At 45.2% G+C, this 27,545-nt stretch overlaps 1 protein-coding gene across 1 annotated transcript in view; it reads right to left on the bottom strand.

Moving 5' to 3' along the window:
- Nucleotides 1-495: 495 nt before the first annotated feature.
- The window catches only part of duox (dual oxidase), a gene marked incomplete at its 5' end in the record, with an annotated part of 82,427 nt that continues 55,377 nt past the window's right edge, over nt 496-27,545 (bottom strand). Inside the window, 11 exons of the mRNA XM_080215995.1 lie at nt 496-1,247; nt 4,824-4,952; nt 7,960-8,115; nt 8,955-9,113; nt 12,937-13,169; nt 17,166-17,319; nt 20,033-20,160; nt 21,178-21,227; nt 22,621-22,720; nt 24,142-24,372; nt 26,389-26,567. Coding sequence (XP_080072121.1) covers nt 1,125-1,247; nt 4,824-4,952; nt 7,960-8,115; nt 8,955-9,113; nt 12,937-13,169; nt 17,166-17,319; nt 20,033-20,160; nt 21,178-21,227; nt 22,621-22,720; nt 24,142-24,372; nt 26,389-26,567 — 1,642 coding nt within the window. The remainder of the gene's footprint in view (nt 1,248-4,823; nt 4,953-7,959; nt 8,116-8,954; nt 9,114-12,936; nt 13,170-17,165; nt 17,320-20,032; nt 20,161-21,177; nt 21,228-22,620; nt 22,721-24,141; nt 24,373-26,388; nt 26,568-27,545) is intronic.

Below are 27,545 nucleotides of genomic sequence, written 5' to 3'. Positions count from 1 at the left end.
TAGCATGTGGGATTGGGTGCACAGGAGGGGGGGCGGGGGGGGGGGGGCGGTGGTTAGCATGTGTGACAGATCTACTGGGTTGCATCATCCTTATGGCTTTATTCTGTAGATAACTTAAGCATGAGCCCAGCATTAACCGCATTAGTCATTGGTTGCACTTTTTTTTTGGGCTGGAGGGTGGGAGTTGGCTGAACATTGGACCATTCCATTAAAGGGGAGTGCTGGACATTGGACCATTCCTTTAAAGGGGAGTGATGGATATTGGACCATTCCTTTAAAGGGGAGTGCTGGACATTGGACCATCCCACTAAAGGGGAGTGCTGGACATTGGACCATTCCTTTAAAGGGGAGTGCTGGACATTGGGCCATTCCTTTAAAGGGGAGTGATGGATATTGGACCATTCCTTTAAAGGGGAGTGATGGACAATGGACCATCCCACTAAAGGGGAGTGATGGACATTGGACCATTCCGTTAAAGCAAAATGCTCTCTGAAAGGCAAGAAATGGCTGTAACAAGCACAGGAAAGGTACGGAATTTCTCTGTTGCTATGTGAGAGGCCCTCTCTCTCTTCCTGTTAAGGAATGGAAGGCCATCCAGGTATAACTCCAGTGAGAAGAGGTGGCAGAAGAAATGAACACAAGGGGCTTATTCCAAGGTCAGTTTCCCTCAGCCACTCCTATTTTATTTGGAATCATCACAGTGCATGTTGATTTCCCATTTCCAGTGATCCCGAGCGAACCCTTTATGTGCGGCACAGCGGTTAGCATGGCTGCCTCAGCACAATGCCAGGAAGCTGGGTTCGATTCCAGCCTCGGGTGACTGTGCAGGGTTTGCACGTTCTCCCATGTGTCTGTGTGGGCTTCCTCTCGCTGCCCGGGATAGGTGGATTGGCCATGCTAAAGTTGTCCATTAGTGTTAGGAGGCGTAAAAACATGGGGATAGGGGAAAAGGGCCTGGGTGGGATTGTTGTTGGTGCAGGCTCGATGGGTTGAATGGCCTTCCTGCACTGTAGGGATTCTGTGATTCTACCCAGATAGCTTGAATATGTCCTGTAAATAGATTTGGCAAAGATGAATCATTGTCTTCCTTCTTTTAGTCTTCCTCTGCTCAGAGAGCTGGTGGCTCAGAAGTTCTTGTAATGGTGCACGAAGTGCGCCTGGTCTCGTTTGTTAATTTGTTGGCAAGCTTTTTCAACATTTTTAGTCAGCCCTGGTGGTCCGCAGCTGAAAACTCCAATTTTCCCCACCTGTTGAGAAAGTGCAAACAAATTAGGCTTCGGCCCACATGCACCGAAAGATTCACTGTTACCCATCCTGCCCTGGCAGCACCCCAACCCGTCCTCCCCACAAACCAACCTTGCAATCTCCAGGTACAATCAACAAGTGGCACAGTAGTTAGCACTGCTGCCTCACAATTCCAGTGACCCGGGTTCGATTCCTGGCTTGGGTCACTGTCTGTGCGGAAGTTCTCCCTGAGTGGGTTTCCTCCGGGTGCTCCAGTTTCCTCTCACTGTCCAAAAGATGTGCGGTTTAGGTTGATTGGCCATAGCATATTGCCCCTTAGCTTCAGGGAAATTTTGTAGGGTGAATACATGGGAATAGGGCCTGGGTGGGATTATTGTCAGTGGGCTGAATGGCCTCCTTCTGCACTGCAGAAAAACCAGAGGGGAAGACTTTTTTGTGCAATTTTGGGAAAAGATGGCGAAGATTTCCACTTGACTTAACAACCACAGGAGACTGTGATTGCTGATGCCACATCACATTAATTGATAGCATTGTTGCCTCTGAATCAGAAGGTTGTGAGTTCAAGTCCCACTCCCAGAGACCTGAGCATAAAATCCAGCTCCAGTGTGGTATTGAGGGAGTGCTGCACTGTCGATGATGCCACCTTTTGGATGAAGCCTTAAGCCAATGTAGACGGATGTAGTGTCATTCAAGGAAGTACAGCAGAATTCTCCTCAATGTCCTAACAATGGGGAGCCGATGGCCTAATGGTATTATGGTTAGACTATGAATCCAGAAACTCAGCTAATGTTCTGGGGAACTGTGTTTGAATCCCGCCATGGTCAATGGTGGAATTTGAATTCAATAAAAAAATCTGGAATTAAGAATCTACTGATGACCATGAAACCATTGTCGATTGTCAGGAAAACCCATCTGATTCACTAATATCCTTAAGGAAGGAAATCTGCCACTTGAGTTATAAATAGAGGCTGGATAGACTGGGACCTTTTTTCCCCAGAGCATAGAAGGCTTAGGATTGATCTTACATAGGTCATAGCTAAGGTAGATTGGGGCATAGCCTAGATAGAGAGTCAACATCATTTCCCAACGGTAGGGGAGTCTAAAATCATTGGTTTAAGGTGAGAAGGGAGAGATATAAAAGGGTCCAGAGGGGCAATATTTTCATATAGAGGCTGGTGAGTGTCTGGAACGAGCTGCCTGAAGCAGTAGTAGAGGCGGATACAATTTTGTCTTTTAAAACACATTTAGACAGTTAGATCAGAAAGATGGGTGTAGAGGGATATGGGCCAAATGCAGGCAATTGGCACTAGCTTAGTGGTAAAAACTGGGTATCATGGACTAGTTGGGCTGGAGGGCCTGTTTCCGTGCTGTAAACTTCTTTGACTCCTTACCTGGTCTGGCCTACACGTGACTCCAGAGCCACAGCAATGTGATTGACTCTCGACTGTCCTCCAAGGGTAACTGGGGACGGACAATAAATGCTGGCCAGCCAGCGACACCCATGGCCCATGAACGAATAAACAAAAAGCCACTTGGATAGTCTTGTCCCAGTTGTTAATGGGCACGGGTCCACACCAGAAGGTTGTGGTTAATTGGTGTCAGTGTTTTTTGAAATGATTTTGAACCTTCTGCCGGAAGCTGAGACTTCTCAAGACCTACACAGCAAAGAGTTTTCTAGTGCTTTTGAGTGAAAGATTATTACTGAGGTTGAAGAGCTAATCTCTATTGTGACTGTTCAGGTCTGACACTTGGGTTCAAAAGTGACTCGGCCAATTTAGTTGACAGTAATGATATGTCTTTCCTTTATGAGGTGTAGCTGTAATGCATGAAGTGTTCACTTAGATTATGTGAGGATAAACCATTTCCACGTTTCTTCTTGGAACTTGAATAGTCAATGGCCAAGTATATAAAATGGTTGGCCAAAGTGGCAGGTTGGCATGAGTCAAAACATTTTTACCAAAGGTGTGGTTACCATCAGAAGTGCACTGTCTGATAAGGTGGTAGATACAGATTTAATTGTGGCTTTCAATAAGGAAAAGGAGTGGATAAATAAATGCAGGAGAAATACATTTCAAGAAGATGGGTTGAATGGCCTAATTCTGCTCCTATATCTTATGGAAAAGATCAGAAGGGTGGGTATATCTGGATTCTCTTTGCAAGAACCAGAACAGATTTGATGGGCTGAATGGCATTTTTTGATTCCTACTTGGGACATGGACATCATTGGTTGGCCAGCATTTATTGCCCATCCCTAGTTGCCCTTGTTCAGAGGGAGAGCAGTTGAGAACCAGCCACACATAGACCAGGTAAGGACGGCAGATTTCCTTCCTTAAAGGACATTAGTGAACCAGATGGGATTTTATGACAATCAACAATGCTTTCATGGTCATTGGTAGATTCTTAATTCCAGATTTTTTTTATTGAATTCAAATTCCACCATCTGGCATGGCGGGATTTGAACCTGGGTCCCCAGAACATTAGCTGAGTTTCTGGATTAATAGTCTAGCGATAATACCATGAGGCCATCTTCAACCACTTTGCTATGTGGTTCTGGAGACACATGTAGGCCAGACTGGGTAAAGGCGGCCAATTTCCTTCTCTAAATGACATTAGTGAACCAGATGGGTTTTACAATAATTGACAATGGTTTCATGGTCATCATTAGATTTCTACTGAATTCAAATTTCACCATCTGCTGTGGTGGGATTCAAACCTGGGTCCCCAGAACATCAGCTGAGTTTCTAGATTAATAGTCGAGCAATAATATTACTAGGAAATTGCCTCCTTATGCTGTACTTTTCTGTGATTCTATTCTATCCACCTCACCACCCATTTATTCTTTGCAAGTACGAAAGTACGACTGAAATTAAAGAGTTCAAAACTTGAATATTGCTGCACAGGGGAACAGTCTCTCAACAATTTTTGTCTTGCATTCATCAGGACAGCTACTCAAGGTAATCCAACAGGAAAGGGAACAACAATTTACACTGCATGAGAAGAGACCACTGGTTCGTGGGTAAGTGGATTATGATTGGTAGAGGCATTGCCTCGGACATAGATAGATTCTTGATTGGTAAGGGGGTCAAAGGTTACGGGGAAAAGGCAGGAGAATGGGGTTGAGAAACTTATCAGTCATGATTGAATGGTGTAGCAGACTAAAATGGGCTGAATGGCCTAATTCTGCTGTTATATCTTATGGCCATGGAAAATGCATTTAAGAACAGTTAACTGCTAAGCTTTTAAAAGTCATGGGGAAAAAACAGGACAAATTGGTTGAGAAACTTATCAGTCCCGCTTGAATGGTGCAGCAAATGTGATGGGTTGAATGGCCTAATTCTGCTCCTATATCTTATGGCCACGGAGAATGCTGCAGGGAACAATTAACTGCCAAGCTTTTGTTTCAAATTTAAGCCGAGCAGGACAACTCCGATTAGTCGAGGCACATCTTTGAGTCTCTATGTGTTATGAGAGAGAATGAACACAGACACACAAACACACCCAATCAAGGCCTTGATCTCTTGTTGTGTCCCCATTTCCTTGGTCAACTGTGGTTATGCAAATACAGATGCTGAACTCACCTCTGGGTGAACCTCCTGCAGGGAGTTGAAGAATGGAACAAACTGGGGTCTTCCAAAATGAGTGATGGAGCGAAGACCTGTGAATAAGCTCCGATTCGACACTTTCTGAAAGTGTCGTTCACAGATATACTGAAGGAGACAAAAATACATGAACATTAATATCCAATAATCAGTAAAACTGGCAAGTGTCCCGTTTAGTTGAGCAATCCGTTACTTTATTGTGATGCTACTGTGCCTTTAAGAAAGGTATTCTAAGAACATAAGAAATAGGAGCAGGAGTAGGCCATCTAGCCCTTTGAGCCTGCCCCACCATTCAGTAAGATCATGGCTGATCTGTCGTGGCTCAGTTCCACATTCCTGCCCTCTCCCCATAACCCTTAATCCCCTCTCTTATCAAAAACCCATCAACCTGCGTCTTAAAAATATTTAGCGAGGCAGCCTCCACCACTTCAACAGGCAGAGAATTCCAGAGATTCACCACCTTTTGAGTGAAGAAGTTCCTCCTCAACTCCGTTCTAAACCGCCCCCACTTTATCTTGAGGCTGTGCCCCCTAGTCCTACTATCCTTTCTGAGCGGATAGTATTCTAATCATGTTTCTCTACAGGACATCTCGAGCAAGCCCTGGAAGGTGTCAGCACCATGTTGTCTGTGCCTGGTGTCCTCCAATCCTTGCTGAGGCAATATAATGAACATCTTGTTTATTTTAAAGTGGGATAATGCAGTGTCCTGGGGTTTTGTGACCCTTTTGGAATTGTTGGGTAGAGCATGATTGACAGGTCAGGTGATGTCTTTGGCCAGACCCCTCCCCACCACCACCATGGGAAAAATCCAAGGTTTTAATTTCATTTTGTCACCAGCTGTTTGAACTGCAGACCAAATGCATTGTTTCTTGTCTCTCCCTCTCTCTCTTTGGGACAGAATTTTACCAGCACAGAAATCACCACAGGCAAGCGGTGGAGTACGGCAAGGTCTGTTGACCTCGAGTGAGATTTTACAATTTCAGGATGAGCGAGGCCATAAAATCGTGCCCCTGGTGTGAAAATTCTGCTGTCTATGGGTTACCGGTAGAAGCTACTGAAGAAGGCAGTGTGATTCTGTCTGTCTGTCTGTCTCTCTCTCTCACCAGAGCAACTAAAAGTTCCAAGGGCTGAGAAGACTCAGCATTTTAATTTAATATCCAAAGATCTAATTCACAGCAGGAGTTGCAAAGCTGCAAGATCCGGCATCGTGTGAGCATACTTCCTTTCTGTGCCAAGTCTAGAATGGGAAGTATGTTTGTGGGGGTTGTTTGATTTGGAACAGTATATTTAGCTGTTAAAGTTTATACAATATCATGGGGTTTTTTTGTAATTGGTAAAAGTTATGCTAATTTTCTGATTATATTTTAACTTAATTCTTAAATGAATTTACCACCATTCACACTGATGAGATTTTCCCATCCCGCTGCAGTGAACGGAGATTTGGTTGGCCACAGAATTCTCTGACCTCCCTGCAGCAGGAGTGTGGCTGGTAAGATCGCCCTGTAGAATTTCACAGAACCCTACAGTGCAGAAGAGGCCCTTGGGCCTAATCGAGTCTGCACTGATGCATGAAATGCCCTGATCTGCCCACCTAATCCCACTTGCCAGCACTTGCCCCGTGGCCTTGAATATTATGATGCGCCAAGTGCTCATCCAGATACTTTTTAAAGGATATGAGGTATCCTGCCTCCACCACCCTCCCAGGCAGCGCCTACACGGCCTATCATGTCTGTGCTGGCCTTCAAGCACCTATCTATTCTAATCCCATTTTCCAGCACCTGGTCCTATAGCCTTGTATGCCATGGCATTTCAAGTTCTCCTCTAAATGCTTCTTCAATGTTGTATGTGTTCCCAACTCCACTACCCCTTCAGGCAGTAAATTCCAAACTCCCACCACCCACTGGGTGAAAATATGTTTCCTCAAATCCCCTCCAAATCTCATGCCCCTTACCTTAAAGGTATGCCCCCTCATTATTGACCCCTCTATTAAGGGGAAAATTTCTACCTTATCAATGTCCTTCAATTTCGTTCACCTTGATGAGATTCCCCCGTAGCCTTCTCTGCCCTCAGCTTTACCAACCTCTCTTCACAGCTGAAACACTCCAGCCCCAGTGTCTGGTTTATGGTACATTGATGTATGGTGCATTGGGGAGACCATGCAGACTCTACAACAATGGATGAATGGACATCGCTCAACAATCACTAGACAGGAGTGTTCCCTTCCTGTTGCGGAACATTTCAGCAGTCACGGGCATTCAGCCTCTGATCTTCGGGTAAGCGTTCTCCAAGGCGGCCTTCACGACACACGACAATGCAGAATTGCTGAGCAGAGACTGATAGCCAAGTTCTGCACACATGAGGACGGCCTCAACTGGGATCTTGGGTTCATGTCACACTATCTGTAACCCCCATGACTTGTCTGGGCTTGCAAAATCTCACTAACTATCCTGACTTGAGACAATTCACACCTCTTTTACCTGTGCTTAACCTTCTTTTCTGTCACTTGTAAAGACCTGATCACCTGTTAAGACTCGCATTCCAACCATTATCTTGTAAACGGAGTCTGTGTCTATGTGTGCCCTGTCTGTGAACACAACTCCTCACTCACCTGATGAGGGAGTAGCACTCCGAAAGCTCGTGCTACCAAATAACTTTAACCTGGCATTGTAAGATTTCTTACTGTGCCCAACCCAGTCCAACGCCGGCATCTCCACATCAATGGTTTATAATCCTTTGCCCTTTGCTTGTGTTAACCTCCTTTGTGATACCATGGGAGTCTAGAGGACGCAAACACTTTTTGTAGGTACTTAGAAAGTGCAGCACTATCAGTCCAAAATGGGAGGGGAATTTAAGGAAGAACCTTTTTACTCAGAGGATGATGATGGTCTGGAATGCACTGCCTGGGAGGGTGGTGGAGGTGGGATGCCTCACATCCTTTAAAAAATACATGGATGAGTATTTGGCACACCATAACATTCAAGGCAATGGGCCAAGTGCTGAGAAGTGGGATTAGGTGGGCGGGTCAGGGCATTTCATGCGTCGGTGCAGATGGGCCGAAGGGCCTCTTCTGCACCGTAGGATTCTGTGACTCTGGGGGGAAGGCGCAGTTACTTACAAGCATGGTCGTTCTCAGATCAAACTTTTCAGCTAGCTGAGTGATGTAGGTGTGGACGGAAACCAGATCATTTTTATCATTATCTTCAACCTCCCGTATGATGTCTGCCATCCACTCGAACTGCCGCTGTGTCCGCGTCACCCAGATGAAGTAGACCTGGTGGAGAGAGAGTTAATACACGTCAGCATGTTAGAGGATGGATTTCAAGAATCCGAGAGATTTGAGAGACAAGGGAAGGTGGATGGTTTATCCTCCTCAGGGCAGAGATTAAAAGGGAAATATAATAGAGGTTTAAAATTAGAAATATTCTCAATAAGTGAGTTTTTAAGCATATCATACAGCACAAGAGGAGCCCATTTTGGCTTTCTGAAGGAGAAATTTGCCTAATGCCTCTCCCCTGTTGATCCAGCAGAAGGAATCTTCATTTGTAGGCAATAAAATAAAACTTACTAAAAGTCAGTATCATATTGGCTTCCGCTAGCTCCCCCGGCAGCGAGTTCCAAACACCCACTATTCTCCGTGTAAAAACTCTGCCTTGTACATCTCCTTTAAACCTTGTCCCTTGCATCTTAAACCTATGGTCCCTAGTAATTGACTCTTCCACCTTGGAAAAAAGCTTCTATCCACTCTGTCCCTGTCCCTCATAATCTTGTAGACTTCTATCAGGTCTCCCCTCAACCTCCGTTGTTACAGTGAGAATAAACCAAGTTTCTCCAGCCTCTCCTCACAGTTAATGCTCTCCGTACCAGGCAACCAGTAAAGTTGGTGATACATCAATCTATAACCTCAGGAATTCAGGGGCCGCATTTAGTGATGGTCAGAGGTTTCCTTGGGCATCCGAGTGCGAAGAATTTATATTTTTGGTTACAATGAGGTCTTTGTTGGAGGTGGAGGGTGGGGACGGGGTGGTATGGGTGGTGGTAGTTGGGAGTGACTGCCATCCTGCAACCTGCATCAGCAAGAGTGGAACAAGACCATGTACTCCTCTCCGTTACCTTTTTGCAGGCTATCTTGCTGAAGACAGATGACTTGAAGACGAGATCTTTGAGAATTGAGGAAAATGGTGTTACGCCAATCCCTCCCCCAACCAGCACAGACACCTCAAATTGGTTCCACTCTTGGTGGCCCTCGCCGAAAGGTCCATCCAGATATATCTGTAAGAAATTGAAAGGTTTAGGATCAGTCAGAAGGCATTTAGCATGTACTTATTGACTCTGTCTACACTTCCTACTGCCTCAGCAAAGCAGCCAGCATACTTAAGGACCCCATGCACCTTGGACATTCTCTCTTCTATCTTCTTCCATCAGGAAAAAGATACAAAAGTCTGAGGTCATGTGCCAACCGACTCAAGAACAGCTTCTTCCCTACTGCCATCAAACTTCTGAACGGACCTACCTCGCACTAAGTTGATCTTTCTCTACACTCTAGCTATGACTATAATGCTACATTCTACACCCTCTCCTTCTCTACGAACAGTATGCTTTGTCTGTGTAGCGTGCAAGAAACAATACTTTTCACTGTATACCAATACATGCACCTAATTTGCATATCTTTGGACTGTGGGAGGAAACTGGAGCACCCGGAAGAAACCCATGCAGACACAGGAAGAATGTGCAAACTCCACACAGACAGTGACCCGAGCTGGGAATTGAACCCGTGTCCCTGCCACGGTGAGGCAGATAGGGAGGGAGGCGATGGCCTAGTGATATTATTACTAGAGTATTTATCCAGAAATTCAACTAATGTTCCAGGGACCCGGGTTTGAATCCCGCCGCGGCAGATGGTGGAATTTGAATTCAATAAAATAAAATCTGGGATTAAGAATTTACTGATGACCATGAAATCCATTTGGTCACTATCATTCTTTCAGGAAGGAAATCTGCCTTCCTTACCCAGTCTGGCCTTCATGTGACTCCAGGCCTACAGCAATGTGGTTGACTCTTAGTTGTTCTCCATGGGCAATGAACGATGGGCAATAAATAAATAATCTGGATTCGGCTTTGGTAAAGGATCATCTGGACTCAAAACATCTGCTCTTTTCTCTCCTTACAGGCGCTGCCAGACCTGCTGAGATTTTCCAGCGTTTTCTCTTTTGGTTGGGGACGGGCAACAAATACTGGCCAGCCAGCGACACCCATGTCCCACGAATGAATAAAGAATAAACGGGGCTAACATCTGTGCCACCATCCTGCATCAAAGAAACAATGGGCTGAATGGTCTCCTCCTATTGCGTCATTCTATGATGCTACGGATAATTCAGCAGTTTTGCCATCAGGTTTGTATTTAAGCGCCTATTTAATCATTTGATTTTGATTAACTTGACACTGATGTGATCCACTTGCTTTCAGTAATAGTCTGTAAGCAAATGGCATCAGGGTACATTTATCCCCATCAAGACGCAATGAAGTGTATTGAAATTCCATCACTCGGCAAGTCTCTGTTTAGTTATCAAAAGACAATATTTAAACAACAATGGAAAACAATGTAAAGAAAGAAAGAAGTTATCTTTCTTTCTACTCTCTTGCTTGATGTGGTCATCACTGGCAAGGTTGGCATTTGTTGCCCAAGCCTAGTTGGTCCTTGAGAGGTGGCAGTGAGTAGAACTGAACATCTTGTTCGGTCTTCTCAAATGGAAGTCAATGTCACAGGGTGAGGATCTTAATAGAACATAGAACAGTACAGCATAGTACAGGCCCTTCGGCCCTCGATGTTGTGCTATGTCTGAACCCCCAAGATCCAGCTAACCCACTCTCTGTCATCCTGGTGTGCTCCATGTGCCTATCCAATAACTGCTTGAAAGTTCCTAAAGTGTCCAACTCCACTATCACAGCCGGCAGTCCATTCCATACCCCAAGCACTCTCTGAGTAAAGAATCTACCTCGGACATCCCTCCTATATCTCCCACCATAAACCTTACAGTTATGCCCCCTAGTAACAGCTACATCCACCCGAGGAAATGGTCTCTGCACGTCCACTCTATCAATTCCTCTCATCATCTTACGAACCTCTATTAAGTCACCTCTCATCCTCCCCCACCCTAAAGAGAAAAGCCCCAGCTCCCTCAACCTTTCCTTATAAGACCTACCCTCCAAACCAGCATCCTGGTAAATCTCCTCTGCACCCTCTCCAATGCTTCCACATCCTTCTTATAGTGCGGTGACCAGAATACTGGACAAGCTTGCTGGAATCTGGCCCCGGCAGGCTTGATCGTACGGTCATCAAGCTTAGAATGATTAAATAGGCATACTGGACAAATAAGATCTTACCTCTAAACAATGTGAGGTCCTACCTTGCGCACATTCCAACAGACTTGGCTTGGCCATGCTTAATCTTACATTGTGGCTTTCACCCCGACAGGCTTTTAAACATATTCATACGCAGGAAGGCAGTTCCACTTCTCTCTCCTCCCTAACCCTGCACATTGATCATGGCCAATCAGGGGTGGCACAGTGGTTAGCACTGCTGCCTCACAGCGCCAGAGATCTGGGTTCGATTCCCTACTTGGGTCACAGTCTGTTGAATATTTCATAGAATCCCTGCAGTACAGGATGAGGCCATTTGGCCCATCAGGTTTTCTCTGGCAACAATCCCACCCAGGCCCCATCCACCCAACTCCACATATTTACCCTGCTAATCCCACTAACCTACGCACCCCGTGACACTAAGGGGCAATTTAGCATGGCCAATCAACCTAACCTGCACATCTTTGGGCTCTGGAGGAATCCGGAGACCCGGAGGAAACCCACACAGACAAGCAGAGAATATGCAGACGCCACACAGACAGTGACACAAGCCGGGAATCCAACTCGGGTCCCTGGCGCTGTGAAACAGCAGTGCGTGCCACCTTACCAACTCCTTGCTTATAATTATTGGCAAGACTGGCATGGCAAATACTCTGACATGGCTTTTAGTCTCCTGTCCCACACAAGCCCCTACCTTTGTGAATAAGGAGGAAATCAGTGCATGAGTAAACTGTAGGATTTTAGGAAGTGTGATATAGAAATATGGGACATTTCTTGAATGGTGTCTTCAGGCATAAAAATTTAGGTGAGGTGAGAGGTCCTTCCTGGTCACCAGTGCTCTATGTGGGAATTTTCTGAGTACAAATTGGAGACAGAAATACATTTTCCATGTTTACGCAAAGACATGCAGGTTAGATGGATTGGCCATGCTACAGAAAAATTCCCCTTACTACCCCAAGATGTGTAGGTTAGATGAATTAGACATGGCAAATGTTACAGGGATTGGGCGGGGGAAAGGGCATGGTTACAGTATTCTGTCAGAGTTGATACAGACTCGATGGGCCAAATGGCCTCATTCTGCACTGTAGGGATTCTATGATTTCTTCTTTGGGATGAGGTACATTTGTGAACAATCTCACTGCGTGTTCACTACAATTTGCTTTTTTTTCCCTTTGTTCATTCATACGACGTGTGTGTTGCTGGCCAGGCCAGCATTTGTTGCCTATCCCTAACTGCCTTTGAAATAAGTGGCTCACTGGTCCATTTCAGAGGGGCATTTAAGAGTCAACCACATTTCTGTGGCTCTGGAGTCACATGTTGGCCAGACCAGGTAAGGACAGCAGATTTCCTTCTATGAAGGGGCATTAATGAACAAGATGGGTTTTTACAACAATGGTGATCATTAGACTTTTAATTCCAGATTTTTATTGAATTCACATTTCACTATCCGCTGTGGCTGGATTTGAACCCAGCTCCCTAGGGTATTATCCTGGATCCCCAGATTGCTAGTCCAGTGGCAATCATAGAATTGACTCAGTGTTCGGCACTAGTACAGTGCAGAAGAAGGCCATTTGGCCCATCGAGTCTGCACCAACCATAATCCCTATCCCCATAACCCCACATACCTTAGTAATCCCCCATCACGCGGGTCAATCTGGCATGGCCAATCAACCTAACCTGTACATCTTTGGACTACTTTGGAATACCACCACCTCTGACTCAATGCTAGTATTACCTTTGGGTTTCCGCCGAGCTTCCCGACATTCTCAGGCGAGTATATTTCTCTTAACTTTGTTGTCCAGGGTCCCACTGCTCGGATGTGGAGACTGAGGGTGTCCTGGTTGGGAGCTGACGTCAAGGTGAAGGGATGGTACTCATTGGGTCCCAGCGAGAGACTAGCGATGCGGACCCATTGACCAGACTTATACTCAAAATCCTGGGGACGTTTAAATTCGAGATAAGTAACACCTACAACCAAGGAAAACAGGTAAGAGTAGATGGCACTTGTACCTGAGAATGGAGACTTCATAGTAACCTTATGGCTCTGGAATGTGCTTTGAGATATCCTGAGGTCACAAAAGGCACAAGTTAATTATGAGTCGTTCTCTCTTTTATTTGATTTATGTGAGATAGCATTATATTTCCCCAACACAAACTTGACTTTTAAATGTTGTTAAACTTATAATTTATTTCTTGGTAAACAGTGGATAAAAAAAATTGTGTAAATGATTTTCCTGCCATGTAATGCTATATATTCCATACAGTAAACATAAGAACAAGGAACAGGAGTAGGCCATCTGGCCCCTCGAGCCTGCTCCGCCATTCAGTAAGATCATGGCTGATCTTTTTGTGGACTCAGCTCCACTACCCGCCCGCTCACCATAACCCTTAATTCCTTTACTGTTCAAAAATCTATCTATCCTTGCCTTAAAAATATTCAATGAGGTAGCCTCAACTGCTCCACTGGGCAGGGAATTCCACAGATTCATAACCCTTTGTGTAAGAAGTTCCTGCTCAACTCAGTCCTAAATCTGCTTCCCCTTATTTTGAGGGTGTGCCCCTTGATTCTAGTTTCACCCACCAGTGGAAACAACCTCCCTGCTTGTAGCTTATCTATTCCCTTCATAACCTTACATGTTTCTGTAACATCATCCTCATTCTTCGGAATTCTAATAAGCATAGCCCCAGTCTACTCAGTCTGTCCTCATGAGCCAACCCTCTCAAATCCGGAATCAGTAATGACACTAGGGCTGGGATTTTCCAGCCATGCTTGTCCCAAAGCCGGAAAATTCTGCCCAAGGTCAGCTTGACCTTTGCATGGTCATATATATACATACCATGCAATAATGACACTTTATATGTTTGCAAATCATGGTCTAATATATGTGTGTGTATATTATTGTCAACTTGCACCAGCTTTTACAGATGCACTATCAAAGACATTCTTTCTGGTTGTATCACAGCTTGGTATGGGCTCCTGCTCTGCCCAAGACTGCGGGGAACTACAAAAGGTCATGAATATAGCCCAATCCATCACGCAAACCAGCCTCCCATCCACTGACTCTATCTACACTTCTTGCTGCCTCGGCAAAGCAGTCGGCAGTCAAGGACCCCACACATCCCAGACATTCTCCCTTTCAACTTCTTCTGGGAAAAGATACAAAATGTGAGGTCACGTACCAACCGACTCAAGAGCAGCTCCTTGCCTGCTGCTGTCAGACTTTTAAATGGACTTATCTTGCATTAAGTTGATCTTTCTCTGCACCTTAGCTATGATTGTAACACTACATTCTGCACCCTTTATGAATGGTATGCTTTGTCTGTATAGTGCGTAAGAAGCAATACTTTTCACTGTATACTAATACATGTGACAATAATAAATCAAATCAAATCCATGCAATCACAACATTATACTATATACATATATTAGATTCACTACTGCACAGACCTGTGAGAAAAGTTATAGCTCATGGAACAAAAGGAACTGTAGCATCGTAGATACAAAATTGCCTGAACAATAGGAAGCAGAGTAGCAGCTAATGGGTATGTTTTGGGCTGGAGGGAAACTTGTTGTGGAGTCCCCAGGGGCTGCTATTGGGATCCTTGCTTTCCCTGATAATATGTTAATGATCTTGACCTTCATGTACAGGGGAAACTTCCAGCATTTGTGGGTGACACAGTGGGGACACAGGCAGCAAATAGAAATTCAAAGTGGAGAATGTGAAATGATGCATTTTGGTGGGAAGAACATGGTGGGACAATGTAAAATAAGAGGTCAAATTCTTAAGAGCTATTAAAGATAGTAGGAGCGGTGGAGAGAGCAGTTTAATAAAGCATACAGTATTCTGGGCTTTCTCAATAGAGGCATAGAATACAAGAAGAAGGAGGTTATGCTGAACTTACTCAAGACACTAGTTAGCCCTCAGCTGGAATACTGTGTACAGTTTTATAGAACATAGAACGTTACAGCGCAGTACAGGGCCTTCGGCTCTTGAAGTTGCGCTGACCAGTGGAAAGAATCTAATAACCCTCTAACCTAAACTGTTCCAATGTTATCCATATGCCTATCCACTGACCATTTGAATGTCCTTATAGTGGTGAGTCCACAACTGCTGCAGGCAGGGCTAAGCCCACGCCCTTACTACCCTCTGAATAAAGAGGGTAGGGCTCCACATGTTAGGAAGGATGTGAAGGCATTGGAGAGAGTGCAAGAAGAGGTTTACAAGAATGATTCCAGGGATGACAAACTTATGAGGATAGATTGGAGAGGTTGGGCCTGTTCTCCTTAGAGAGAAGAAGGCTGAGAGGAGATTTGATAGAGATGTTCAAAATCATGAGGGAGCTGGACAGGGAGAAACTGCTCCCACTCATGAAAAGGAGTGAGAACGAGAGGGCACAGACTTAAAATAATTTGCAAAAGCAGCAGATGTGACATGAGAATTTCTTTGTCATGCAGCGAGTGGTTGGGGGTCTGGAATGTGCTATGTGGGAGTGTGCTGGAGGCAGGTTCAGTCGAGGCATTTGAGAGGGCACTGGATGATTATTTGAATGGAGACAATGTGCAGGGGATACAGGGGAAAAGGCGGGGAAATGATGCTTGTTTGAGAGCCGGTGCAGACATGATGGGCCAAATGGCCTCCTTCCATGCTATAACGATATCGTGAATCTATGAGATACCATGCAGTAATGTATATACCATGCAGTAACACTATATACCACATAGTAATGATACTTTATGCACACAGTTATTTCATCATCTCTATCTATTTTTCAGGGAAGCACTATGGGAATGCTGGAAATGGCCTTTCAATGAATCACATTGTGTGATATTATTCAATGTGCCAACATAATTTGAATTAATGTAGTCACTAAGGACCATATAAAAATACGCTCCCTATTAATTACTCAGCTAAAAGATTCTAAAAGGAACATTAGCATCGCATTGGCTCAGGTTTTCTCACTGCAACAAACCCAGAAGTAGCTCTACCCAACCCTGCTTGTGTCGAATTTCACCCACGTCTCAAATAACTTGGCACTGTGAACAATTCCCAGGACGACTGATGGCTCACTCCAAGTTTTCATATGTGCTGTACAGTGCCAAGGCTCAAGCAGACACATGAGCTACTGTGTTCTTGAGGGCGTATGTGGATATTGAAGGCAGGTAACAGAGCTGTGGAGAAGTCCAGCCTTAATGTGGGGTAGGGCCACCACTCTCCGATGGGAATTAGGGATGGGCAATAAATGCTGGCCCAGCCAGTGACGCCCATGTCCCGTAAAATGAACAAAATAAAATGAAGAGTAGAACAGGTGTTGTTTACAATGTAAGTCACAAATCGATTTACATTTATACCGCAATGAAGTTACTCTGAGAATCCCTTAGTCGCCACACTTCTGTTCAGGTACACTGAGGGGCAATTTAGCATGGCCAATACACTTAACCAGCACATCTTTCAGACTGTGGGAGGAAACCGGAGGAAACTCACACTGACAATGTGGAGACTCCACACAGACAGTCACCCCAAGCTGGGAATTGAACCTGGATCCCTGGTGCTGTGAGGCAGCAGTACTAACCTCACACTGCGCCGCCTTGAACACCTCAGCCAAGGGAATGCTCAACCCTCTATATTCAAGTGAATGCAAGTCTAATCTGCGCAACCTGTCCTCAAGAGGTAAGGCATTTCTTCACCCAAAGAGCGGTGAGCCTGTGGAATTCATTACCACAGGAAGTAGTTGATGCTAAAACATTGGCAGGCGGCTGGATATAGCACTTGGGGCAAATGGGATCAAAGGTTATGGGGCGAAACGATTAGGCTGTTGAGTTGGATGATCAGCCATGATGATGATGAATGGTGGAGCAGGCTCGAAGGGCCAAATGGCCTCCTCCTGCTCCTGTCCTCTATTCTTCTATATTTTCCATAAACCATCAGGTCCAACCACAGGAAGTCAAAGGTCATACTCAGGTACCTGAGGGCAGCAGTTCAGCCTTGACGACAGTAACCTCTTTCTTCTTCCTGCTGAGACTGATCAGCTTGTCACCCAGGTAGATGAGTCCAGGCACAATGAAGTACAGGTAGAAGCTCTGCTGCTGGATCAGGTTCGAACTCCCATGAATGAGCATCTGTGGGGGGAAACGAAACATGGCTGAACTGATTGTGGCTTTAAGGTCACTCTCCTGACTGTGCCCTCACTCCCCCACATAACCTTAGACACCCGTGTAGATCAAAAATCTGTCATACTTAAGGAGAGACAATGGCCTCTAGTGGTATTACAGCTTGACTATTAATCCAGAATCTCAGCTAATGTTTTGCCGACACCAGGTTCGAATCCCCTCACGGCAGATGGTGGAATTTGAAATCAATAAAAAATACCTGGAATTAAGAATCTACTGATGACCATGAAATCATTGTCGATTGTCGGAAAAACCCATCTGGTTCACTGATGTCCTTTAGGGAAGGAAATCTGCCGTCCTTACCCGGTCTGGCGTACATGTGACTCCAGAGCCACAGCAATGTGGCTGACTCTCACCTGCCCTTTGAACTTAGGCAACTAGTGGTATTCTCATTAGACTATTAATTCAGAAACTCAAGTAATGTTCTGGGGACCCGGGTTCAAATCCCACCACGGCAGATGGTGGAATTTTAATTCAATAAAAAATATCTGAAATTAGGAATCTACTGATGACCATGAAACCATTGTCAGAAAAGCCCATCTGGTTCACTAATGTCCTTTAGGGAAGGAAATCTACCACCCTTATCCGGTCTGGCGTACATGTGACTCTAGAGCCACACAGCAATATGGTTGACTCTCAACTGCCCTCTGAAATGGCCCGAGCAAGCCACTCAGTTCAAGGGCAACTAGGGATGGGCAATAAATGCTGGCCCAGTCAGTGATGCCCATGTCCTAGGGATATTAAAAAAAGACTCAGTCTTGAATGTATCCATGTTTACAGTGTCCGGATGGAAACTTCCCATCCCGCTCACCACAGGAATCACAGCAAGTGGGACATGGGCCATGCAAAGATCCGTTGACCTCGGATGGGATTTTGTGCAGCTGGAGAATCCCACCTTCTGCCTCTCTCTGTATTGATATGTAGGGCAGCAATATATTGTGCTGTCTTTATCTTTTGGGACTTTGCTTCTTTCTCCTGTTGGTTATGTTCCTTTGGTTTACAGGGCCTGACCACAGCACAAGACCCCTGGACTGCTTGCAACCGATCCCTGCGGTGGGGGAATGGAGATGTGGTACAGCTCTCACTGTGGATCGATTATATCCATGTTTCAAGATGGCACCAGAGCGTGGTGGCTCTTTGTTAGCTATGTATGGTGCTGTTTGTATGGGTAGCACTGTGACGCTACTGTGCCTTAAAGAAATGTATTTTTTTAGTCAGATCCCTGCGGTTTGTAAGCAGCTTTGTTTTTTAATCATTTTGCTGACTTGTCTGCTTAGATGTCCTTTTATTGCTGCTTAAATGAGGTTTTGTTTATTCTTAATCTGGGCCTAATGCAATGTCCTAGAGTTTTATGATCCTGTCAAATTGTTCGGGGGAAGAATGATTGACAGGTTGGTGACAAGAGTTCTTTTGCTTTCAGTTTTTGGTTGCTGGCTGGCTGTTTTAGTTAGAAGGTGTGGTAATGAAATGGTACAAAGATTCTGGCTAAAGGAAGTAAGTGTGTGTCTCTCTCTCCCTGTTATTAGAAATTTGGTTATGTTGGAAGCAGTTTTCTTGCCTTCCTGGAGTGAAAAAATTGTCTAAGTGGTTGCTGGCTAAAGACCAGCAATGGTTTAGCTGTACCTTGAGTTCTGCTGGAAGTTACAAGGCAGGGAAGTCAGAGTTTCAATTCTATCCAGCAGACAAATTCACAGCAGATATTGCTGAGTTACAAAATTGCATGAGCATTCTTATTTTCTGCGCTAAACCTGGGACGGATGTATGTTTGTAAGAAGAATTATTGTGTTGGAACAGTGCATTTAGTTCTCAAGGTTTATACAATATCATTTTTTTAAATCTTGTTTGTAATTGGTAAAAGTTATTGCTAATTTTCTTTCTATGTGTTAACTGTATTCTTAAATAAGATTTGGTAAAAGCTCCCAAGTGCATCATTGGAATCATACTGGAGCGAAACACCTTGTGCTTACGCATGCCAAATTCAAAGTGCAAAGCTTATGGTCTAGGCAGACTTCATAAAACACCTTGGATTTTCTGACCCGGATTATAACAGCACGCAAAACAATGTGTTTCACTGTATCTCGCGTGACCGTGTCAAATCAATGAAATGGTACAAAGATTAAACATTAGTGAAAGTCTTGGGATCAATTTAAGACCACCTGGGTAACAGGTGGTGGGTGAAACTAGAATTGGAGGGCATGGCCTTAAAATAATGGTGAGCAGATTTAGGACTGAGTCATGGAGGAACTTCTTCACACAAAAGGGTTGTGAATCTGTAGAATCCCCTGCCCAGTGAAGCAGTTGAGGCTCCCTCATTGAATGTTTTTAAGGCAAGGATAGATAAATTTTTGAACAGTAAAGGAATTAAGCGTTCTGGTGAGCGGTCGGGTAAGTGGAGCTGATTCCACAAAAAGATCAGCCATGATCTTATTGAATGACAGAGCAGGCTCGAGGGGCCAGATGGCCTACTCCTGTTCCTAGTTCTTACGAAACAGCAGCTCAAGAAATGTTGGCCCAAACCCAATCTTCTGAAGATGAACTGATTGGGCAATGACTGGAGGAGGCACCCATGTGACAAGGCTGAATTTGAAGCAAATTATGATGCCAGGGAAAGGCAGAGTTACCTTTACAGACACATTAGGAGGTGAAGTATGAGCTTAATTACCAGAATGTACAGGATGACGTAGAGATGGTGAGTCACCCAGAAGGCTCGGAAGCTCATTCGACGGAGCTGGCGAGAAGCAAAGACATACATAATCGCCATGACGACAAGAAGTAGAAGTCCGCTCATCCCTAGAATTGAAAACATTTAGCACAACATTAGCTCCTCCATCCATGCACTCTCAGTTCCTACACAATGCCTGCCGATAATTATTTTCATCATCTATCCAATCTGTGGGTCATACCTCTTATAAGGTGGACCTTACGTGGAATGAAACTGCCTGTCACAACCAGAGTGGGGATGTCTCATTAATCAAGTGACATGGTGGCACAGTGGTTAGCATTGCTGCCTCACAGTGCCAGGGACCCGGGTTCAATTCCCGACTTGGGTCGCTGTCTGTGTGAAGTTTGCACATTCTCCCCGTGTCTGCATGTGTTTCCTCCGGTTGCTCCTGTTTCCTCCCACAGACCAAAGATGTGCAGGTTATGTGGATTAGCCATGCTAAATTGCCCCTACTTATCCTAAGATGTGTAGGTTAGTTAGATTGGCCATGCTAAATTGCCCCTTAGTGTCCAAACATGTGCAGATTAGGTGGATTGGCCATGCTGAACTGTCCCTTAGTGTCCAAAAATGTGCGGTTAGGCGGATTGGCCATGTTAAATTGCCCTTTAGTGTCCAAAGATGTGCAGGTTAGATGGATTGGCCATGCTAAATTGTCTCTTAGTATCCCAAGATATTTAGATTAAGTGGGATTAGCCACTTAATGAGTAATGTGTGGGGTTATGGGGCTAGGGAGGGGGAGAGACCCTGGTTAAAATACTCTAATAGAAAGTCGGTGCCTACATGATGGGCTGAATGGCCTCTTCTGCACTGTAAGGATTATATTCTATGATCTATATCCAACATCTTACTCAAAGAGAGTTCAGAATATTTTAAAAGGAAGTAGAGAGGCAGAGCAGTTTAGAGAGGGAATTCTGGAGATTTGAGCATTGGGATCTAAAGGAATGAACCACCATTAATGTTTGGAGAACTCCAGGGTGCAAGTCAGATTGTAAGCTCTGTCTTAATTGCACAACTTGAATGGTTTGAGCCTTCTATACATTGGGCCTCATAAGGGCATCAGTGGAATAATCCCCCTTCATGTTCACCTGGAATAGTTTCAAAAATCCACCAGTAATATTTCCGAGGAAGTTCTGATCTATAAAACAAAAGGAGGTAAAAACAAACGTCACTTTGAATCTGGGACTTCGACATCCAACCTGAGACATCAGAGGTACCAATCACTCAGAATGTGCCTCTTGTGTAATGCATTGTCTCATAATCATCACTTTCAAACATTTCTGCAGAAGCCTTGGACTAACAAGACAGAGTGATTTTACTTTAACCTGAGAGGCTGAACAGAACCTTGGTTTAATGTTTCTTTCAGCAGACAGCACGTCTGACAGTGCTGCATTCCCTCATTACAGGACTAAACTGGAAGTCTGCAACTTGGGACATGGAAATTGTCTAGACCCACTTGCCCGTCTCCTTTTATCCCATGTTATTTCTGCACTTTTTAACCATGACAAGCTAAGGGAATATGTTGTAGTTTGATTAATAAATTGGGCCATGGCTTCCGATATTTAGGACGGCATGGTGGCACAGTGGTTAGCGCTGCCGCCTCACAGCGCCAGGGACCTGGGTTCAATCCCAGGCTTGGGTCACTGTCTCTGTGTAGTTTGATGCGGAGTTGCCAGCGTTTGACTGGGGTGAGCGCAGTAAGTGGTCTCACAACATCAGGTTAAAGACCAACAGGTTTATTCAGTAGCGTGGGCAGTGCTTACTGTGTGGAGTCTGCATGTTCCCCTTGTGTCTGCGTGGGTTTCCTCCAGCTGCTGAGGGTTTCCTCCCACTGTCCAAAGATACACAGGTTAGGTGGGTTGGCTATGCACTCCGAAAGCTTCTGATTCCAAATACACCTGTTGGACTTTAATCTGGTGTTGTGAGACTTCTCACTGTACCCACCCCAATCCAACTCTGGCATCTCCACATCAGAACAAGTGGGCACTAGTACATGTCTGGTCTAACAAGACTTTACACAGTGAGAGCAAATGAATTTTAACCCAGTCTGACTTGCACTGCTGAAACCAGATTTTCCGCAATGATATTTTCAGCTGTCATACACAGCTCCTGGGGATCAGGTATGTTAATGTCTGCGAACAAGGAGAAGAATTTCCTTGTTAGTTAGAAAGACTTTGATTGAGAATGCCCCAGATTTAAGTGATGTGTATAGATCAGTGATACTGAACGAGTGGGTAGCGTTGCCAACTGGGGCCATGTCAGCAAGAGGCCCTAGACTATAAGGCTTCCTTTAATCCAACTTTCTACAATAGGAGACTTTGTCCTCACATGGGTGATGCCACCCCCTCCCCCCCACCCCCAGCCCACACTGTGAGTGCCGTCTCTCTCTTTAATCTGTTTGTCTTCCTCATTTGCTTGGCCAGTTCTAAATACTCGGCTATTCATCGAAATCCAGGGCAGCTGATCGCATGACCTCTAGGGGTCAAGGTGCGCGCTGGCCTGGCGACAGGGAGAGGCAGTCTGTAACTCACCCATCATTGACGAAAACACTGGGGAATAGGCAGGCTAGGCTACTCAGGGAACTGACACAGAACGAGTAGATATTGACGCCATGTCCTGCACTGTGAAAAACTGAGGAAATGAACAAAAACGTGGCTGTTATTACAGACAAGGTTCATGTGCGACATTCTCTCAATATAATGAATAACGTACACTGCAATGCTAATTTTTTTATTCATTCGTGGAACATGAGTGTCATGGGAAAACCCATCTGGTTCCCTTTAGGGAAGGAAATCTGCTATCCTTACCTGGTCTGGCCTACCTGTGACACCAGAGCAATGTGGTTGACTCTCAACACAGGCATCGCTGGCTGGCTACTGTTTATTGCCCGAGGGCGTTTGAGAGTCAACCACATTGCTGTGGCTCTGGAGTCACGTGTAGGCCAGACCAGGTAAGGACGGCAGATTTCCTTCCCTAAAGGACATTAGTGAACCAGATGGGTTTTTCCGACAGCGGTTCCCTGGTCATCAGCAGATTTGTAATTCCAGATTTTTTTTTACTGAGTTCAAATTCCACCATCTGCTGTGGTGGGATTCGAACCTGGGCCCCCAGAACATTAGCTGAGTTTCTGGACTAATAGTCTAGCGATAATACCACAAGGCCATCGTCTTCTCTGATTGATAGATCTCATAGAAACTTATAAAATTCTAACAGGGTTAGACAGGGTAGATTCAAAAAGAGTGTTCCCGATGGTGGGGGGAGTCCAGAACTAGGGGTCATAGTTTGAGGATAAGGGGTAAACCTTTTAGAACTGAGGTGAAATTTCTTTACCAAGAGCATGGTGAATGTGTGGAATTCACTCCCACAGAAAGTTGTTGAAGTCAAAATGTTGTGAGATTTCAAGAAGAAATTAGATATAGCTCTTGGGGGTAAAGGGATCAAGGGATATGGAGGGATCAGGATATTGAATTCGATGATCAGCCATGATCAAAATGAATGGTGGAGCAGGCTTGAAGGGATGAATGGCCTCCTCCTGCTTCTAATTTCCATGTTTCTATCCCTGTAACATATTTTCATGTTTTCTGCATAGCTGAGGTAATTAAGTACGGAATTTTACCAGCATGCCCGCCCCAATTCCAGGGGTGGGCAAGACTTGGAGAACGGCATTCTCTGTTGGCCTCGGGTGGGATCGTATGAACCTCGGGCGGACATGCTGGTAAAATCCTGCCATATGCGTCTTCACCATAGGTCTCTCCCATTCCTCACCATCCTGACTTGGAAATATTTCGGCTGTTCCTTCACTGTCACTGGGTCAAAAACTTGGAACACCCTTCCAAACAGCATGCTGGGTGTACCTACACCACAGGGACTACAGCCATTCAAGAAGGCAGCTCACCACCACCTTCTCAAGGGCAGTTAGGGATGGGCAATAAATGCTGGCTCAGCCAGCGATGCCTAGATCTATAAAATGAATTTCTTAAAAAGTACACAAAGAGCTTAGAAAGAACCCTTGGTAAAAGTGAGAGAAGACAGCACAATGAGAGTGAACTAACTTGCAAGGGCAGCAGCCGACATTGCAACCCAACGATGGAAGTCCACCGCAGCATCAAAGGGAATGTAACGGTTGAGGAAGGTTTCCCGCAGAAAGGTGATGAGGTTACGACACATCGTGAGGAGGATGTAGGCATAAAAGAAGGAGATACTGGCAGCTGCTCCCCTGGATATAATAATGCCAACATACGTATTTTGTGGGATTCCAGTGTTCTCTGCTTCGATGGCATAGTCTGGAGAAAAAAAGAGAAAAAAACAAAACTCACAAAGTCGATGAAGGCTCAATTTGGATAAAATCATAGAATCGTACAGTGCAGAAGGAGACCCATCGAGTCTGCACCGACCATAATCCCACCCAAGCCCTATTCCCACAACCCCACACATCCATCCCGGTAATCCCCCTGACACTAGGGTCAATTTAGCATGGCCAATCAACCTAATCGGCACATCTTTGGACTACCGCTATATACTCTATGCTAGTATTACCTTTGGGCTTCCACTGAACTCCCCAACATTCTCTGGTAACTATGTTTCTCGTAACTTTATTGCCCAGGGTCCCACTGTTCAGATGTAGAGACACTCGGTGGCAATTTAGCATGGCCAATCAACCTAACCCAACATCTTTTGGACTGTGGAAGGAAACCACAGCAACCGGAGAAAACCCACACGGACACGGGGAGACTCCACACAGGTAGTGACCCAAGCCAGGAATCGAACCCATGTCCCTGTTGCTGTGAGGCAGCAGTGCTAACCACCGTGCCACCATATTGCAAGATGTGTACGTCAGGTGGATTGGCCATGTTAAATTGTTCCTTAGTGACCAAAGATGTGTAGGTTAGGTGGATTAGCCACGCTAAATTTTTCCTTGGTGTTCTAATATATGTAGGTTAGATGGAACTTCTCAAAGGTAACGAAGGCTGGGCAACACCCACGTCCCATAAAAAATGAAATTTAAAAAACGTCCCATCCAATTACAGTAGGGAGCTATGTTCACTCAGCAATTTTTCTTTTTATTTGTTCATGAGATGTGGGTATCACTGGCTGGGCCATTATTTGCTGCCTATTTTCTAATTGCCTTTGAACTGAGTGGCTTGCTCAGCCATTTCAGAGGGCAGTTAAGAGTCAACCACATTGCTGTGGCTCTGGAGTCAGACTGGGTAAAGATGGCAGATTTCTTTCCCTAAGGGACATTAGTGAACCCGTTGGGTTTTTACGACAATGGTTTCATGGTCATCGGTAGAATTTATATTGCATTCAACTTTCACCATCTCCCGTAGTGGGATTTGAACCCAGGTCCGTCAGACCATTACCCTGGCTCACTAGCCCAGTGACAATGCCTCTATGCCAATCACTCTTGATTCGAACATCACAACAGATTCCAATCCACAACAACAGCCGATCACTAAAACGAGAACAGAGGATGCTGGCATTCCCTGTTTGTGACTAGCGGAGATCAGCTATCTAAGTCTCATACAAGAACAGGACAGAGAATATGGAGGTCAGAGGTGGGATTTTCCTAACTGTGCTCGCCCCGAAACTGGAAAATCCTGCCCGAAGTCAACGGACCTTTCCATGGAAAATCCCAGCCCTCGCCCGCTCCGATTCCCGTGTTGGGTGAAACAGGAAAATCTGCCCCCAGGAGTCAAATATTCCATTAAATTTTACTGCACCCACACGAGTTTGGCCCCGTTGGTCTACACTGGTGTTAATACCTCATAGAAGCCTCATAAGAACTAGGAGCAGGAGTTGGCAACCTGGCCCCCTCGAGCCTGCTCTGCCATTCAGTAAGATCATGGCTGATTTTTTTGTGGACTCAGCTCCACTTACCCACCCGCTCACCATAATCCTTAATTCCTTTACTGTTCAAAAATCTATCCTTGCCTTAAAACATTCAATGAGGGAGCCTCAACTGCTTCACTGGGCAGGGAATTCCACAGATTCACAACCCTTTGGGTGAAGAAGTTCTTTCTCAACTCAGTCCTAAATGTTGTTCCCCCTTATTTTGAGGCCATATCCCTTAGTTCTAGTTTCACCAGGCAGTGGGAACAGCCTCCCTGCTGCTATCTTACCTATTCCCTTCTCGCTTTTCTTTATGTAACCCCGTCAACCGCACGTAACCCTTTCCCCCTCACGTATTTATCTAACTTCCCCTTTGATGCGTCTCCGCTATTCCCCCCAACCGGTACATGGGGTAGCAAACCACAAGTCATACTGACTAGACGTGGGAAGGAGCTGCTCATGGTACTTACGGTAGGCCCGTTCTACAAACACGCCAGCTGATATCCCGTAGAAGACGAGAACACAAACGATGTGTCGTCGATAGTTCTCAATGAAGCGTTTGAACTGTTGAACTTTCTGGTGCACTTTGCTGCGGACATACTTCTCCCGTTTTGCTTCTGTGTAAGGTCTCGGGCGATGGTGTGGAGATCTACAGCATTTGATGCATTTGATTATTAACGCTTATTTATTGATTTACATTGCGTGTCTCCTCTTGGCACTGCACCCGACTGCCCAAATCCCCCCCTCACCTCCCAACCTTATCTTTTTCCCTCCTCTCCTTCAGTACTCTGATTGAACTGAATATGGTGACATGGAATTGCTACAGTGCAGAAGGAGGCCATTCGGCCCATCGAGTCTGCATCGCCTCTTACCCAGGCTTTTGATTTGATTTATTATTGTCACATGTATTAACATACAGTGAAAAGTATTGTTTCTTGACGGCTGCACAGACAAAGCATACCGTTCATAAAGAAGCAAAGGAGAGGGTGCAGAATATAGTGTTACAGTCATAGCCAGGGTGTAGAGAAAAATCAACTTAACGCAAGGTAAGTCCATTCAAAAGTCTGACAGCAGCAGGGAAGAAGCTGTTCTTGAGTCGGTTGATACGTGACCTCAGACTTTTGTATCTTTTTCCGTGACGGAAGAAGGTGGAAGAGAGAATGTCTGGAATGCATGGGATCCTTAATTATGCTGGCTGCTTTGCTGAGGCAGCGGGAAGTGTAGACAGAGTCAATGAATGGGAGGCTGGTTTGCGTGACGGATTGGGCTACATTCATGACCTTTTGTAGTTCTTTACGGTCTTGGGCAGAGCAGGAGCCCATACCAAGCTGTGATACAACCAGAAATGGGTATGATGATAGATGGATGGGCACCCACCTTACCCGTAAGCCCATGTATTTACTCTGCTAATCCCCCTAACAGCCTCCACCCCAAGGCATGAATCAGCTTTTGCTCTGGTACTTTTCAAAGTGGGCCCTAGTGGAGATGTTATAGAATCATAAGTGGGAATTTTACTGGCACACCTGCCCCGATTCCGAGGGTGGGCAAGGCTCAGAGAATGGCATTCTACCTTGGCCTCAGGTGGGATCATACGAACCTCAGATGGACATGCCGGTAACTTCCACCC

Source organism: Carcharhinus amblyrhynchos, chromosome 32 (assembly GCF_965287045.1).
Source record: "Carcharhinus amblyrhynchos chromosome 32, sCarAmb.v2.hapA, whole genome shotgun sequence".
Classification (NCBI taxonomy): Eukaryota; Metazoa; Chordata; class Chondrichthyes; order Carcharhiniformes; family Carcharhinidae; genus Carcharhinus; species Carcharhinus amblyrhynchos.
This window is presented reverse-complemented; position numbering and strand designations above follow the sequence as displayed.